Here is a 14,076-nt window from a genome sequence, read left to right on the forward strand (position 1 = left end):
TAACACACTTGGGGGGTTCTGTCCTGCTGTTCCTTTACTTTACTACTTGTGCAGATCTTCCTGGCCAGTTTTGACCCTGCGGGGGATCTGTGTGTCACAGTCCTTATAGCGGTGTGCTGCGGGGGGCCGCGGCGCTCTTAAAGGGGCCAGTATTCAAAAAAAAAAACTTTTTATTTCTGCTATGGAATCCCAGGACAGCAAATTCCCTCCAGCTTTGGTGGGGGATTCAGGTTCCTCCGAATCCTCTGCCCTGACTAATTTGTCTGCTGTTGTGGCAACTTTGGTGTCAGAAATGGATGTGCTGAGTTCTGACCGTGCTGCTAGAAAAAGGCCTAGGATTTCCTTTTCATCTGATTCTTAATGTGACATAGTTGCTTTAGGTAGCGTGGCCCTTTCGGGGTCTCGTTCTTCTCAGGACCCGCAAGAGTCCGAGGGGGAGGCGGAGGTTGCAGGGGTGGATGATTCCCCCCCCTGGGTCGCCCGAGGAACGCACAGTTATGGATGCGCGGATTCTTGCCGTAAAGGAAACACTACATTTGGAGGATGAGCCCACTCCCCCGGGGCGTTGTGTCCTCTTTTGGGACACACAGGACCCGCAAGACGGCGCAGGTTTTTCCTTGCCCCGCAGAGTTTCACCATAAGGTGAATGAACTATGGCGTAATTTAAAACACATCTTCGTGGTACCTAAGAAGTTTCAACTTCTCTACCCTTTTGCGGCTACTACGATTGCGCGCTGGTGTGTGCCTCCTCAAGTGGATCACACGGTAGCCAGATTGAACAAGGCTACTCTGCTCCCCGCCGAAGATTCTCCGGTGTTTAGGGACCCTACTGATAGGAGGCTGGAATCTCTTGCCCGACATTCTTATATGGTGGCGGGTTCCATGCTCAAGCCTATTTTTGCCTCTGTTATGGTGGCTCAGGCTGTGGCGGATTGGACCAAGGTGCTCAAACGCACCCTCGTGGCTGATTCTGCCCCCCCCCCCACTACCGTGGAGATGGTGGATCAGATTTATCAAGGGGTCATGTATTTGTGCAATGCGGCCTTAAATGAGGCCCCTTTAGCTGTGCGCCTGTCCTGTGTCGCAGTAATTAACCGTCATCTTATCTGGTTGAAGAGCTGGTCGGCTGACCAGAAATCCAGGAAGACGGTGGCGGATATCTCCTATGCGGGGTCTCGCCTTTTTGGGGAATCCCTGGATGAATTGGTTAAAGGAGTCACTGGGGGTAAGAGCACACTGCTACCCCAGAACCCTAAGGGTAAGTTTTTCCGCGGCAAGCGGGGCTTCTCCTTTAAACCTAATCAGGGGTCCTTTCGTGCCTTCAAGGCGCAGAACAAGGGAAAACCCTTCAAGGGCCAAGGTGGCCAGAAAAAGCCCTGGTTCGGCAAACAAAAATCCGGCCAAGCTGGGTCGGCGGCTCAGTCCGCCTCTGCCTGAAGGGGCGCCCTCACCCGTTTCAGGGGTGGGGGGACGTTTGCGCGGTTTCCTTCAACCTTGGCTGTTCCGGACCACGGACAGGTGGGTTCAGGAAATCATTCGATCAGGGTTACATAGTTACATATTTAGTGAGGTTGAAAAAAGACATCAGTCCATCCAGTTCAACCTATGATGTGTGTGTGTGTGTTTGCTTTTAACCGTACATTGTATACCCCTGTATGTTGTGGTCTCTAAGGTGCCCATCTAATCGTTTTTTAAACTATCAATGCTCCCTACTGATACGACTGCTTGTGGAAGAGAATTCCACATCCTTACCGCTCTTACAGTGAAGAACCCCTTACGCATTTTAAGGTTAAAACGCCTTTCCTCTAGTTTTAGTGAGTGGCCACGTGTCTTATTGTATCTCCTTTCTCTGAATAGTTTGTTCCTTATGCTAGGGTCGCCAGTACAGTATTTGTACATTGATATCATATCCCCCCTCAATCGTCTCTTCTCCAGAGAGAATAGGTTCAGTGCTTCTAGGCTTTCCTCATAGCTGATGTCCTCCATTCCCCTAATTATTTTTGTTGCCCTTCTCTGGACTCTTTCCAATTCCAGCACATCCTTCCTGAGGACCGGTGCCCAGAACTGGACATCATACTCCATATGTGGTGGGACCAGAGTCTTGTAGAGCAGGAGAATAATCTCTTTATTTCTGGAGTGAATCCCCTTTTTTATACATCCCAGTATTCTGTTGGCTTTGCTTGCAGCGGCTTGGCATTGCATGCCACTGCCAAGCCTGTTGTCTACCAGTACCCCCAAGTCTTTTTCCATCCTAGACTCACCCAGAGGTTCCCTCCCTAGTGAGTAGCTTGCTTTCTGGTTTCTGGCCCCCAAGTGCATTACTTTTTCAACATTAAACCTCATCTGCCATGTAGTTGCCCACCCCGTTATTTTGTTCAGGTCCGCTTGTAAGGTTTCCACATCCTGCATAGAAGATATTGGCAAGCTTAGTTTAGTATCATCCGCAAATACTGAGATTGTACTAGATATCCCCTCCTCTAGATCATTTATGAATAAGTTAAACAGGATTGGTCCCAGGACAGAACCCTGGGGGACCCCACTTTCCACACCCGCCCAATCCGAGTACTCCCCATTAATCATCACCCTCTGGACTCTCCCCTGGAGCCAGTTCTCTATCCAGGACTCACCTTATGGTCCATACCTACCTTCCTTAGTTTGTACAGTAAGCGTTTGTGGGGAACAGTATCAAAGGCCTTTGCAAAGTCCAGATACACCACATCCAAAGGCTTTCCTTTATCTAGGTGGCAGCTCACTTCATCGTAGAAGGTTAATAGATTGGTTTGGCAAGAACGATTTTTCATGAATCCATGCTGATTACTACTGATAATACAGTTTTCATTACTAAAGTCTTGTATGTGGTCCCTTAACATCCCCTCCCAAATCTTGCAGACTACAGATGTTAGGCTGACCGGCCTATAGTTACCCGGGATACATCTCGGCCCCTTTTTAAATATTGGTACCACGTTGGCTTTTTTCCAATCAGCTGGCACCATACCGTCTGTAAACTATCCTTAAAGATCAAGAATAATGGTCTGGCAATCACCTGGCTGAGCTCTTTAAGAACCCTCGGGTGCAAGCCATCCGGTCCTGGTGATTTATTTATGTTAAGTTTCTCTAGTTTAGTTTTAAGTCTATCTTCTGTTAGCCATGGCGGTATTTCCTGAGGTGTGTTGTTTAGTTCGGCCTTACAAGCTAGGTTCGTGTAGCCCCCCGATTCTTTTGTGAAGACTGGAGAGAAGAAATTATTTAACACTTCCGCCTTTTCTCTGTCCTCAGTGGCCATATTTCCTTTGTCATCTTTTATGGGGCCAATGTGTTCTGGCCTCGCTTTCTTACTGTTTATATGCTTAAAGAATTTCTTGGGGTTCTTTTTACTCTCCTCTGCTATATGTCTCTCGTGTTCTATTTTAGCCACCCTGATTTCGTTTTTACATTTCTTATTACACTCTTTGTAATGCTTAAATGCTGCCAATGACCCCTCAGTCTTGTATTTTTTGAAGGCCTTTTCTTTAGCACTAATATGCATTTTTATGTTGGAGTTTAGCCACCCAGGGTTTAGTTTTGCTCTTTTAAATTTATTTCCCTTTGGAATGCACTGGTCAATCCCCTTGTTAAGTATGCTCTTGAAGCACTCCCATTTTTCCTCCGTGTTCTTTGTTCCCAGGGTTCTATCCCAATTGATATTTTCTAGCAGCGGGCGCAGTTTTGGGAAATTGGCTCTTTTGAAATTCAGCGTCCTTATATTACCCCTCTACTGTAATTAATACTGAAACTTATTGACCTATGGTCACTGTTTCCTAAGTTGCCCTGTATTTCTATATCCGTGAGCAGGTCTGTATTGTTGGTAGTCAGTAGGTCAAGTACCGCATTGTTTGCACAAGGGTACAAGATCGAATTTCTTTCGCGGCCAGCAGACAGATTCTTTCCCTCAAATCTTCATTTGACCCCAGGGTGGTTGCAGGACCTGCGTCAAGCGGTGGAGGATCTCCTAGCCCAGGGGGTTGTCGTCCCGGTGCCTCATCGAGACAGGTTTCGGGGGTTTTATTCGAATCTGTTCACTGTGCCCAGAAATGAGGGCAAAGTGCGTCCGATTTTGGACTTAAAAGCTCTGAACAGCTTCGTGCACATTCGGAAATTCCGCATGGAATCACTCCGCTCGGTGGTGGCCTCCCTGAATCCGGGGGAGTTCCTGGCCTCTATAGACCTGAAGAATGCGTATCTGCACATCCCCATTTTCGAGGGTCATCAGAGGTACCTCCAATTCGCTATCGCAGAGGATCATTACCAGTTTGTAGCGTTATCTTTCGGTCTTGCTTCGGCTCCATGGGTCTTTACCAAAGTGTTGGTGCCTTTTCTGGGCCTGTTGCGGGCACAGGGCATTGCGGTCTTGGGTTATCTGGATGATCTCCTGCTAAGATCGAGTGCCAGTCAGAGTCTGTTATGCGATCTGCCCACTACAGTCCAGACGCTCCAGGAATTCGGTTGGACAATCACATTCAGAAGTCGACCTTGACGCCTTCCGTTCGGCTCCCGTATCTGGGAATGATCCTGGACTCTGCTCAAGCAAAGGTGTTCTTACCGGAGGACAAGCTCCGGACCCTACAGTCCGAGGTCAGGTCCCTCAGGGACAACGAATCCTCATTGCTCAGGACCTGTATGCGGGCCCTGGGGTTGATGGTGTCAGCCTTCGAGGCGATACCATTTGCACAGTTTCATACACGATCTCTCCAAGCGGAGATCCTGGCCAGATGGGACAGACCAGCTCAGTCCTTGGGCCTGAGTGTGTCTCTGAGTCGCCAAACCAGAATGGATCTCTTGTGGTGGCTTCAGTCCCCGGCTGTGTCGGAAGGAAAATCCTTCCGGCTGATTCTGTGGACGGTGATACTGTACCACGGATGCCAGCCTGTCGGGCTGGGGTGGAGTCCTGGGCAACCTGTCTGCCCAGGGCACTTGGTTGGGGAGGAGTCCTCTCTTCCGATAAACATTTTGGAATTGAGAGCGATCAGGCTGTGCCTGCTCCATTGGTCGGATTGTCTTCAGGGCCGTCCTGTATGGGTGCAGACGGACAATGGCTTACATCAACCACCAAGGGGGCACCAGGAGTGGCCGGGTGGCCCAGGAGGTGACCAGTATCCTGTCTTGGGCAGAGACTCATGTCTCGGCGATATCGGCAGTTCACATTCTGGGTGTGGAGAATTGGCAGGCCGACTATCTGAGCCGCCAGACCCTGGACCAGGGGGAATGGTCCCTACACCCGGAGGTGTTTCAGATGCTGTGTGCGAAGTGGGGATCCCCGGATGTGGATCTGTTCGCGTCTCGGCTAAACCACAAGGTGGAAAGGTTCGTGGCAAGAATGCGCGATCCTCTGGCAGATGCCTCGAATGCGCTGGTGGTGCCTTGGCGTCAGTATCATCTGATATATGCCTTTCCTCCGATTCAGTTGTTGTCCAGGTTCCTTCGCAGGGTGGCCTCGGAACAATCAATGGTAATTCTGGTTGCGCTGGACTGGCCTCGCCGGTCCTGGTACGCGGACATCGTTCACCTGGCCGTAGAGCCTCCGTGGCAGCTACCAATGTGAGAAGATCTACTGTCTCAGGGACCAATCTTCCATCCTGCTTTACAGTCGCTGGCTTTAATGGCCTGGCTGTTGAAAGCCAGGTCCTGAGGGACAGGGGTCTCTCCTCAGAGGTCATTCCTACTTTGATCAAGGCTAGAAAAGCCTCTTCTGGTAAGATTTATTACCGTACATGGAAAGCTTATTTTGCCTGGTGTGAGTCCAGGGGTTTCTCTCCTCGTTCCTACTCGGTGATGAGGGTGTTGGCTTTCCTCCAGGCTGGTGTGGACCAGCGCCTTGCGTTGGCCATGATTAAAGGCCAGGTATATGCCCTGGCTGTTCTTTTCCAGCGCCCTGTGGCGTCTCATTCCTTAATTCGCACCTTGATTCAAGGTGTGCGTCACTTGGCCCCTCCTAGAAGGGAGCCCTTACCTCCATGGGACTTGAACTTGGTTCTGTCCCTGTTGTGCAAGGCTGCGACTTGGTCGTCGGTGCACACCTTTTCCAAATTCCAAAGATTACAGGATTAAAGTTCTGGCATCAGCCGATGCCTCCATTGGCCGCAAAGTTCTCTGTGCGGCAGTGCCATAGGGGACCCTGGTTTTGTACTGGTCCCTAGCTGTTGGGGGTTGTTTTCCCCTTGGTTATTAGATTTCCTGGGTTGTTGCTCCTGTTAAGCCCTTTTTTGTTACCCAGAAGGTTACCTTTCTGCTAATGTAAGGTTCCTTTCTCTGATGTGGGTACTGCGTTGCTTTTCTGATGGTTGCGTTGCCCACCCCTCATGTCTACACTGCTTTGGGACATCCCCATTAGTGAAGACTGTGTGAATGGGCGGCGACTGTCGGAGGACGTAAGAGAAAACAGAATTTTTGTAAAATATTACCGTAAAATTCCTTTCTCTGAGTCCTCCGACAGTCGCCGCCCCCGCCCCTCTTTTGGGTTTTTTTCTACACTTTCACTGCTTGCGACCAAACTGAGTTGGGATGGCTATTGCAGGGGGGTATTGGACTAGAAGGACAGCCCCCATGGGTGTGACTATGTAGATGAATTGTTCTTTTACAAGTCTTTTGCCTAGAAACTCCTGCGGAGGGGAAGCAATACCCCATTAGTGAAGTCTGTGTGAATGGGTGGGGACTGTCGGAGGACTCAGAGAAAGGAATTTTACGGTAAGATTTTACAAAAATTCAGTTTTTTTTAGTTGTGGGATTTTTTTTTTTTGTGCTGTGTACCATTGGGGACATTTCACTTTGCTTCCTGTCCCAGAGATGCAAAAAGAAGGTAATCTCCCAATGTAAGAGGAGTTCCCTTCTTAGACACTTGTTCCCAGAACAGATGTTCCCATCGGAAGATTTCCCCTTATCTCTTGTTCTGGAAACAACTGTAAAATGTTGGATTTTCCCTCTTTCTTTCTTGGTGGCAGTACAAATAGAAGCATGAAACTCACCAATGGGAATATGAACTGCAAAAGATAGAGTCTAACCCTTCCCCACTTTATCAATTCAAAAGAGTTTGCCTAAAAATAAACATGCATTTTATTTGATTAAACTTGTATTAATTAATTGGTTTCATTTGTGTATTTGTATTAGTACACAACAAGCATGTTTTAATTTTCATTACCATTTACACTTAATAACAAAAAATTACCAAACAATGGAATGGAGCTCTTCAATCAAACTTATTCAAAAAAATTCATCCTTCTTGGACTGTCTGATATTCCTTATTTAAAACCAATCTTGTTTCTGATCTTCTTTATAATGTATATGGTGACAATATCTGGAAATTGTCTTCTCATTATCATGGTGAGACTTAATTCCCGTCTCCAAACCCCCATGTACTTTTTCTTAACTAACCTTGCCATCATTGACATCTGCTTCTCATCAACAGTGGTACCCAGAATACTGGTAAAGACCATATCACAGGATAGAACTATATCTTTCCTAGGATGTGCAGCTCAGATGTATTTCCATCTGGCTCTTGGAGGTGCAGAATGCTTAATACTGACTGTCATGGCCTTTGATAGATATATTGCGATTTGTAAGCCATTACAGTACAATATGATAATGGACAAACAACTCTGTCTATGTCTGGCTATTGCATCCTGGTTTCTAGGCTTTAAGAATTCAGCTATCCAAGCAATGTTCACATTTCAGCTGCCGTTCTGTAAGTCTAATGTTATTGACCACTTTTTCTGTGAGATACCACCTTTACTTCGGCTCTCCTGCAAGGATATCTATCTCAATCAGGTATCAGGCATCATTGCAACTGCCCTCTTTGCATTCGGTACGTTCTTCCTAATTTTTCTGTCCTACCTTTGCATCACCTTAACTGTGATAAACATCCATTCTGTAACAGAAAGAAGGAAGGTTTTCTCCACTTGTGTCTCCCATATTGCTGTGGTCTCCATCTACTATGGTACTATCATGTTCATGCATATACGACCTCAGTCCAGTTACTTCCCAGAACAGGACAAAGCAGCCTCTGTTATCTATACAGTTGTGACTCCAATGGTTAATCCTGTAATATACAGCATAAGAAATAAAGATATCAAAGAAAGTATCAGAAAGACATTAAAGATTATCTAAACTCAAGAACACAAATTGAATATATTGCAGCTTATAAGTCTATCTTTATGTTGCCAGAATTTTAGTGTCCTTGTACCTTCCTGTGCAATGTACTGATAAATCCAATATTGTTATCATTCTTCAAAGCTATCTTATGTGCACTACAGAAGAATGCCCCCTCTGTAATGGAGATGACGAGTGTAGGAGTGGTTAGTGTTCCAAATCAAGAAAGCAGCCTCGTAACACTGATGGCTCCCCCCACAGATAGAGTACAACAAGTGAGTGTTGTCACCCTAACACAGGAAGTGTGTTCTAGGGTGACAACAGTGAAAATGAAGGGAAAAAGCCTGCCACTGGGCCTAAGCACTGATAAGCTGCAGTATATTAAAGTTTTGTTTTTAGCTTTAGACACTTGCTAAAACTAGTATATTATTTTGTCTCCCAATCTGGCTCCACTATCTTGAAGATTAGGCCCTCAACTTTGGAAAATATATATTACTTGATGACTCCAAAAAAGACTGTCTGAAATATATAAAGAACTTTTCCCTGTTTCTCCCCCTTCAGTAACTAAATGGGTGGAGGAAGTCCTGGATCTAAATGGGGAGGATTGGGTCTGCATGTGGAGTTTCTCCTTTACTCGATTAGTGGCAGCAAGGGACAGGTTTATTCACTTTGAATTCCTACACAGGATATAATATACCCCAGCTAAACTGTCCAGTATTTATCCGCCGGTCTCGACAGAGTGTTGGCGTTACTTCACTTCCTGGCTACTTTCGGACATATCTTTTGGTACTGTCCAGTGGTTCAGGACTTCTGGAAAGTTGTCCTGCACTGTATAACAGAGGTCACTTCCCTACCCCTGCCCATGACGATGACAGTTTGCCTTCTTGGTCTTGTGAAAGGTCTGGCACTGATCAGGGCTCATCCTACTCTATGGCTATTTTATGCTTGCAAGGCATTGATCCTTTACTGGAAGAAGCCAGTGACACCCTCCCTGACTTATTGGAAAGGGCTGGTAAATAAAGTGGTTCCCTTTTTAGAAGGCTACAGGTTACAAGGCACAGTGAAGCTGCATTTGATGGGCACAGTGAGGCTGCATTTGGTGGGCACTAAAAAGGCTGCATTTGATGGGCACTGGTGAGGCTGCAATTGATGGGCACAGTGAGACCGTGAGGCTCACAGTGAGTGACTGGTAGCAAGCAGTAACTACCACTGTATATAGTTTATTGTTGTTTTTGAAGTTTGAAAGTTTGCATGCGGCCCCCATTGGATATGAAAACATGTCCAGTGGCCCTTGAGGTAATTTGAGTTTGAGACCTCTGACTTAAAAGCATAGTTTCTATTCCCTGACACCAGCGTAGACAAATTTACAACCCTCTTTTTGCATGAGACACTGTTTCTAGCTAGGAAAGTGATTGCACGACAATGGATGCGCGACAAACCCCCCACCTTTCATGACTGGCTCCGAGAGGTTAACACGCTACCCTACAAAAAGTTAATATATGCCCACCATGGGTGTCCTTCCAGGTTTTACAAAATATGGGACAGATGGGTGCAGCCCCCAGAGACATGCATTTGATTTTATACTGCTGTTTGTATTGAATCTTTTTTTTTTTCACCACCCCTCTCGCTTTTGTATTCTGTCAGGAACATAGAGCTACTATTGTTACAGCTTGGCAATTCTTATGCTCATCATATGCAGAGATATATAGTAACTAAGTAGAACTACTTCACTACTGTACTTAAGTACCGAAAGGCGTTATCTGTACTTTCCTAGAGTAGAATTTTTTTCTCCTACTTCCACTTTTACTTCACTATATTTTTTCGATGATTTCAATACTTCTACTCCGATATTTTTTTTTTGTGCTGCATAGTTACTCGTTACTATTATAAAAATTACCACTGCCAGAACAGTAGATGGCTGATTTCATGAAGCTCAAAACATGTGTATTATCAGCGCATACGAAAATAAAAGCTACTGTATGTATAAATAAAAGCTGCATTTGAAATAATAAAAAAAAATATGATGTTCAAACTTTTGACTTCTTTCTTTAATAACTACATAACACAGTACTTGTACTTTTACTTTCAGTACTTGAGTAGCAACATTTAAAAAAAAACTACTTGCAATACTTAAGTACAAAAAATGTTGAATACTTTAGTACTTCTACTCAAGTCACTTTTTGATCGAGCACTTCCACTTCTACTCAAGTCACTTTTTGATCGAGCACTTGTACTTTTACTCAAGTATGGGTTTCGAGTACTTTATACAACTCTGACCATATGCGATGGATGTACCTAAGTATTCTTTCTTTGACATCACCTATATTGCTGTATTACCATGACAATTCCTCTGTTTGCTTCTTTGTATTTGTGTTTTTTTTTTTATCAATAAAGAATTTGTTTGATTAAAAGCATAGTTTCACTGCTTTCTACATAATGGTCAATGTGTACCTATCGTGGTCAACCAGTACCCAAGTACCGATCACCAGCTCATCAGAGTCCCCGAGTACCTATCACCTGCTCATCAGAGTACCCAAGTACCTGTCACCTGCTCATCAGAATACCCGAGTACCTGTCACCAGCCCATCAGAGCACCTGAGTGCCTGTCACCAGCCCATCAGAGCACCTGAGTGCCTGTCACCAGCCCATCAGAGCACCCGAGTACCTGTCACCAGCCCATAGAGTACCGGTCACCAGCCCATCAGAGTACCGGTCACCAGCCCATCAGCGTTCCTGCCTCAAGCTCATCAAAGCACCCGAGTACCTGTCACCAGCCAATCGGAGTACCTGTCATCAGTCCATCAGAGTACCTGTCACCTGCTCATCAGAGTACCTGAGTACCTGTCACTAGCTCATCAGAGCATCCAAGTACCTGTCACCAGCCCATCAGAGTACCCGAGTACCTGTCACCAGCTCTTAAGAGCACCCGAGTCCCTGTTACTAGCTCATCAGAGTACCCGGAGACCTGTCACCTGCTCATCAGAGCACCCGAGTACCTGTCACCAGCTCATCAGAGCACCCGAGTACCTGTCCCCATCTCATCAGAGCACCCGAGTACCTGTCACAGCTCAACAGAGCACCCGAGTACCTGTCACCTGTTCATCAGAGTACCTGTCTCCAGCTCATCAGAGCACCTGAGTACCTGTCATCAACCCATCAGAGTACCTGTCACCAGCCCATCAGCCTACCTATCACTAGCCCATCAGCATACCTGTCTCTAGCTCATCAGAGCATCCGAGTACCTGTCACCAGCCCATCACCCCTGTCGTGCAGCCCAACAGTACCTGACCTGCATCCCATTAGTACCTGACTTGCAGCCCATGAGTACCTGATGTGCAGCCCATCACTACCTATCGTGCAGCCCATCACAACCTGTCATTCAGCCCATCAGTGTCACCTGTCATACAAGCCACCATGTCCAAAAAAGTTTTTACTACCGAAGAGGCATATCAATTTCTAAGCCTGACGGATGAGAGCACTCACTGTCCAATTCCAGTTCCAAATCCAGTTCAGAATTCAAGCCCTTTGCATGCAGTACATCAGCGACCGAATCAGGGGAGAAAGCAGTCCATCCTAAAAGATGTTCTGAAAACCAAGCAGCCACCAGCAGCACCATACATCCCAATGGCCAATCGGCAAACGCCAACAGTGCTAGACCCCATGAGGAAAGGCCCAGTACAAACACTGGAATTTCACACCAGACCTAAAGAATTAGAGCCCAAACTCATCTTCCAGACAGTTTAGCAAACTCATTATGGTTACCTTCTAACTCAGGGTCAGCTACAAGCTACAAGCTTTCACAGCACAGCCAGGTGTGCAGGTCAACACTGAAAGTTTTTCTGTGATTGATTTTTTTTAAATGTATTTTTCCCTGACGAGTTACTTCAAAGCATCGTGGACCAAGCAAATCTTTTACATAGAGAACAACCCCAACTCATGCCACACCTGTCCTTTTGAACGGAGACGCCTAACAGTGGAGGAGTTTAGCTTGTTTTTCTGCCTTACAATCAATATGGGGCTTATAAAAAAAAATGATTTGCATTCTTATTGGTCTACCAACCCCATCCACCACATGCCAATTTTTTTCAGCTGTCATGTCCACGTCCCGCTATGACATAATGCGATTCCTGTATTTCAGTGATAACTCGCAGTGCCCTCCCCAAGATCATCCCAATTTTGAAAAACTATATAAAATTTTCCCCCTAATTACTTTTTTTTTAAGAGGTTTCCCGAACTTTATGTCCCTGACTAGAACATCTCTGTGGACGAATCCCTGGTCCATTTCACAGTCCAGCTGGGATTTAAGCAATACATTCCCAGTAAGAGGGCCAGGTACAAATTAAAGCTCAACAAGCTCTGTGAAAGCACCACTGGATATGTGTACGCCTTCTGTGTGTACGAAAGCAGAGACTCCCAGCTCCAGCCCCCTTAGTGCCCAACGTACATGGGAATAAGTGGAAACATTGTCTGGGACCTAGCGTTTCCACTGTTGCAAAAGGGGTATCACATTTACGTAGACAATTATTATACAAGTTTGCCACTTTTCCACCATCTGTACCCTAAGAAAACTTTGGCCTGCGGTACAGCAATAAAAAACATGAAGGGCTCCCCACAGCGTTTAGTCACCACAAAACTACGAAGGGGGGATCCGGCAAGCCTGAGGAACGAGGAAGTGTTGGCCGTGAAGTGGAGGGATAGGAAAGATGTGTACATCATGTCCACAATCCACAATGACACCTCAGTAAAACTTCACAGAAGACGTGGTCCCATTCAAAAGCCTGGGTGTATCTAAGAGCACAATAAGTTCATGGGGTGGGGTGGATTTAAACAAGAAATGCTGCAGCACTATTTATCAACACGAAAGTCCCTCTTCTGGTATAAAAAAGTTGCAATTTACCTTTTCCTTTTGGCCATTTATAACGCAGACGTCACCTATCAAAAATCTAGAGAAACACAAGACTCCTTCCTCAAATTTATCAAAGATACTGTCACTGCCCTGATCTACCAGCAAGGATCCCCCCCCCCCCCCTGAAAGTATTCGCTCTGAATGTTTCAGCAGACTGCAAGAGCGCCATTTCCCTGACAATGAAGGGAAGGGGGGAATCGGCGCTTGTTTCGCTAGATGTACACAAAGATCCAAACAAATTATGCAGCAATATATGGAGCCAGAACTATGAATAATCCTACAGCTCGATATAACACATAATCCTAGCTATGATGTGAAGAAAATTTAAAAGGTGAGTAACAATATGTAAAACATGTGGAACAGCTATATACACTGTGTGACTTCAATAAGATGATAAATCAATACAAATGAAGTGGTGTGCAAGACATACACAATGATAAAACAATATATGTTGAAGCAATACTAAACAATATCACATATTCTCAGTGTGAAATACCAAAGCTATGAGTGCTCAGATATAAGTGTAATAGCATAAAAATTACAATAAATAAATATATAGATGGGGTGATGATCAATAAAAATAATAGTCCATGTGCAAATAAATGTGCAAAAAATGCTTCAAAATAGGTGGCTTTATGTGATTCTTCACAACAATCAGGTGACTTTCGTGGAACTCCAAAGTGTGTCTCCAGAAGTGAGCTATATCCTCAAATAAGTGTAATGGCCGCTCACCTCCAAAAACATCTTTACAGGCGTTTTGTGATAGCGATCAACGGGCTAGGGTAATATAATCCTCCTCCACAGGTGGGGGCTTCTATTGGGTCCTCTGGGATGTCCTTTGTTCCTACTGGATATCAGTCACCTCTTTTGTTAATGGGCAATAATCCTCCAGATACTCCCAATACTCCTCCAGTCACTCAAAGAGATAGTCAAGTACTCATGGTGAAGTATGTAAGAATATTTATTTAAGAACAAGCAAATAAAACTTACAGTTAAGTAAGAGAAGGTCAGCAGCCGCCGATGCGGTATAAGTCCAATACTTCCAGTCTGGG

At 45.5% G+C, this 14,076-nt stretch overlaps 1 protein-coding gene across 1 annotated transcript; it reads left to right on the plus strand.

Annotated features, from left to right (window-relative positions):
* Nucleotides 1-7,209: 7,209 nt before the first annotated feature.
* LOC309564307 (olfactory receptor 5V1-like) lies at nt 7,210-8,136 on the plus strand (the record flags this gene model as incomplete). The annotated part of the gene is made up of 1 exon (XM_082268933.1): nt 7,210-8,136. The coding sequence occupies one exon, from the start codon at nt 7,210-7,212 to the stop codon at nt 8,134-8,136; it is 927 nt and encodes a 308-aa protein (XP_082125059.1).
* Nucleotides 8,137-14,076: the final 5,940 nt, after the last annotated feature.

The sequence above is a fragment of the Pelophylax lessonae genome, assembly GCF_965119305.1.
Source record: "Pelophylax lessonae genome assembly, chromosome: 9".
In the NCBI taxonomy this organism is placed as follows: domain Eukaryota; kingdom Metazoa; phylum Chordata; class Amphibia; order Anura; family Ranidae; genus Pelophylax; species Pelophylax lessonae.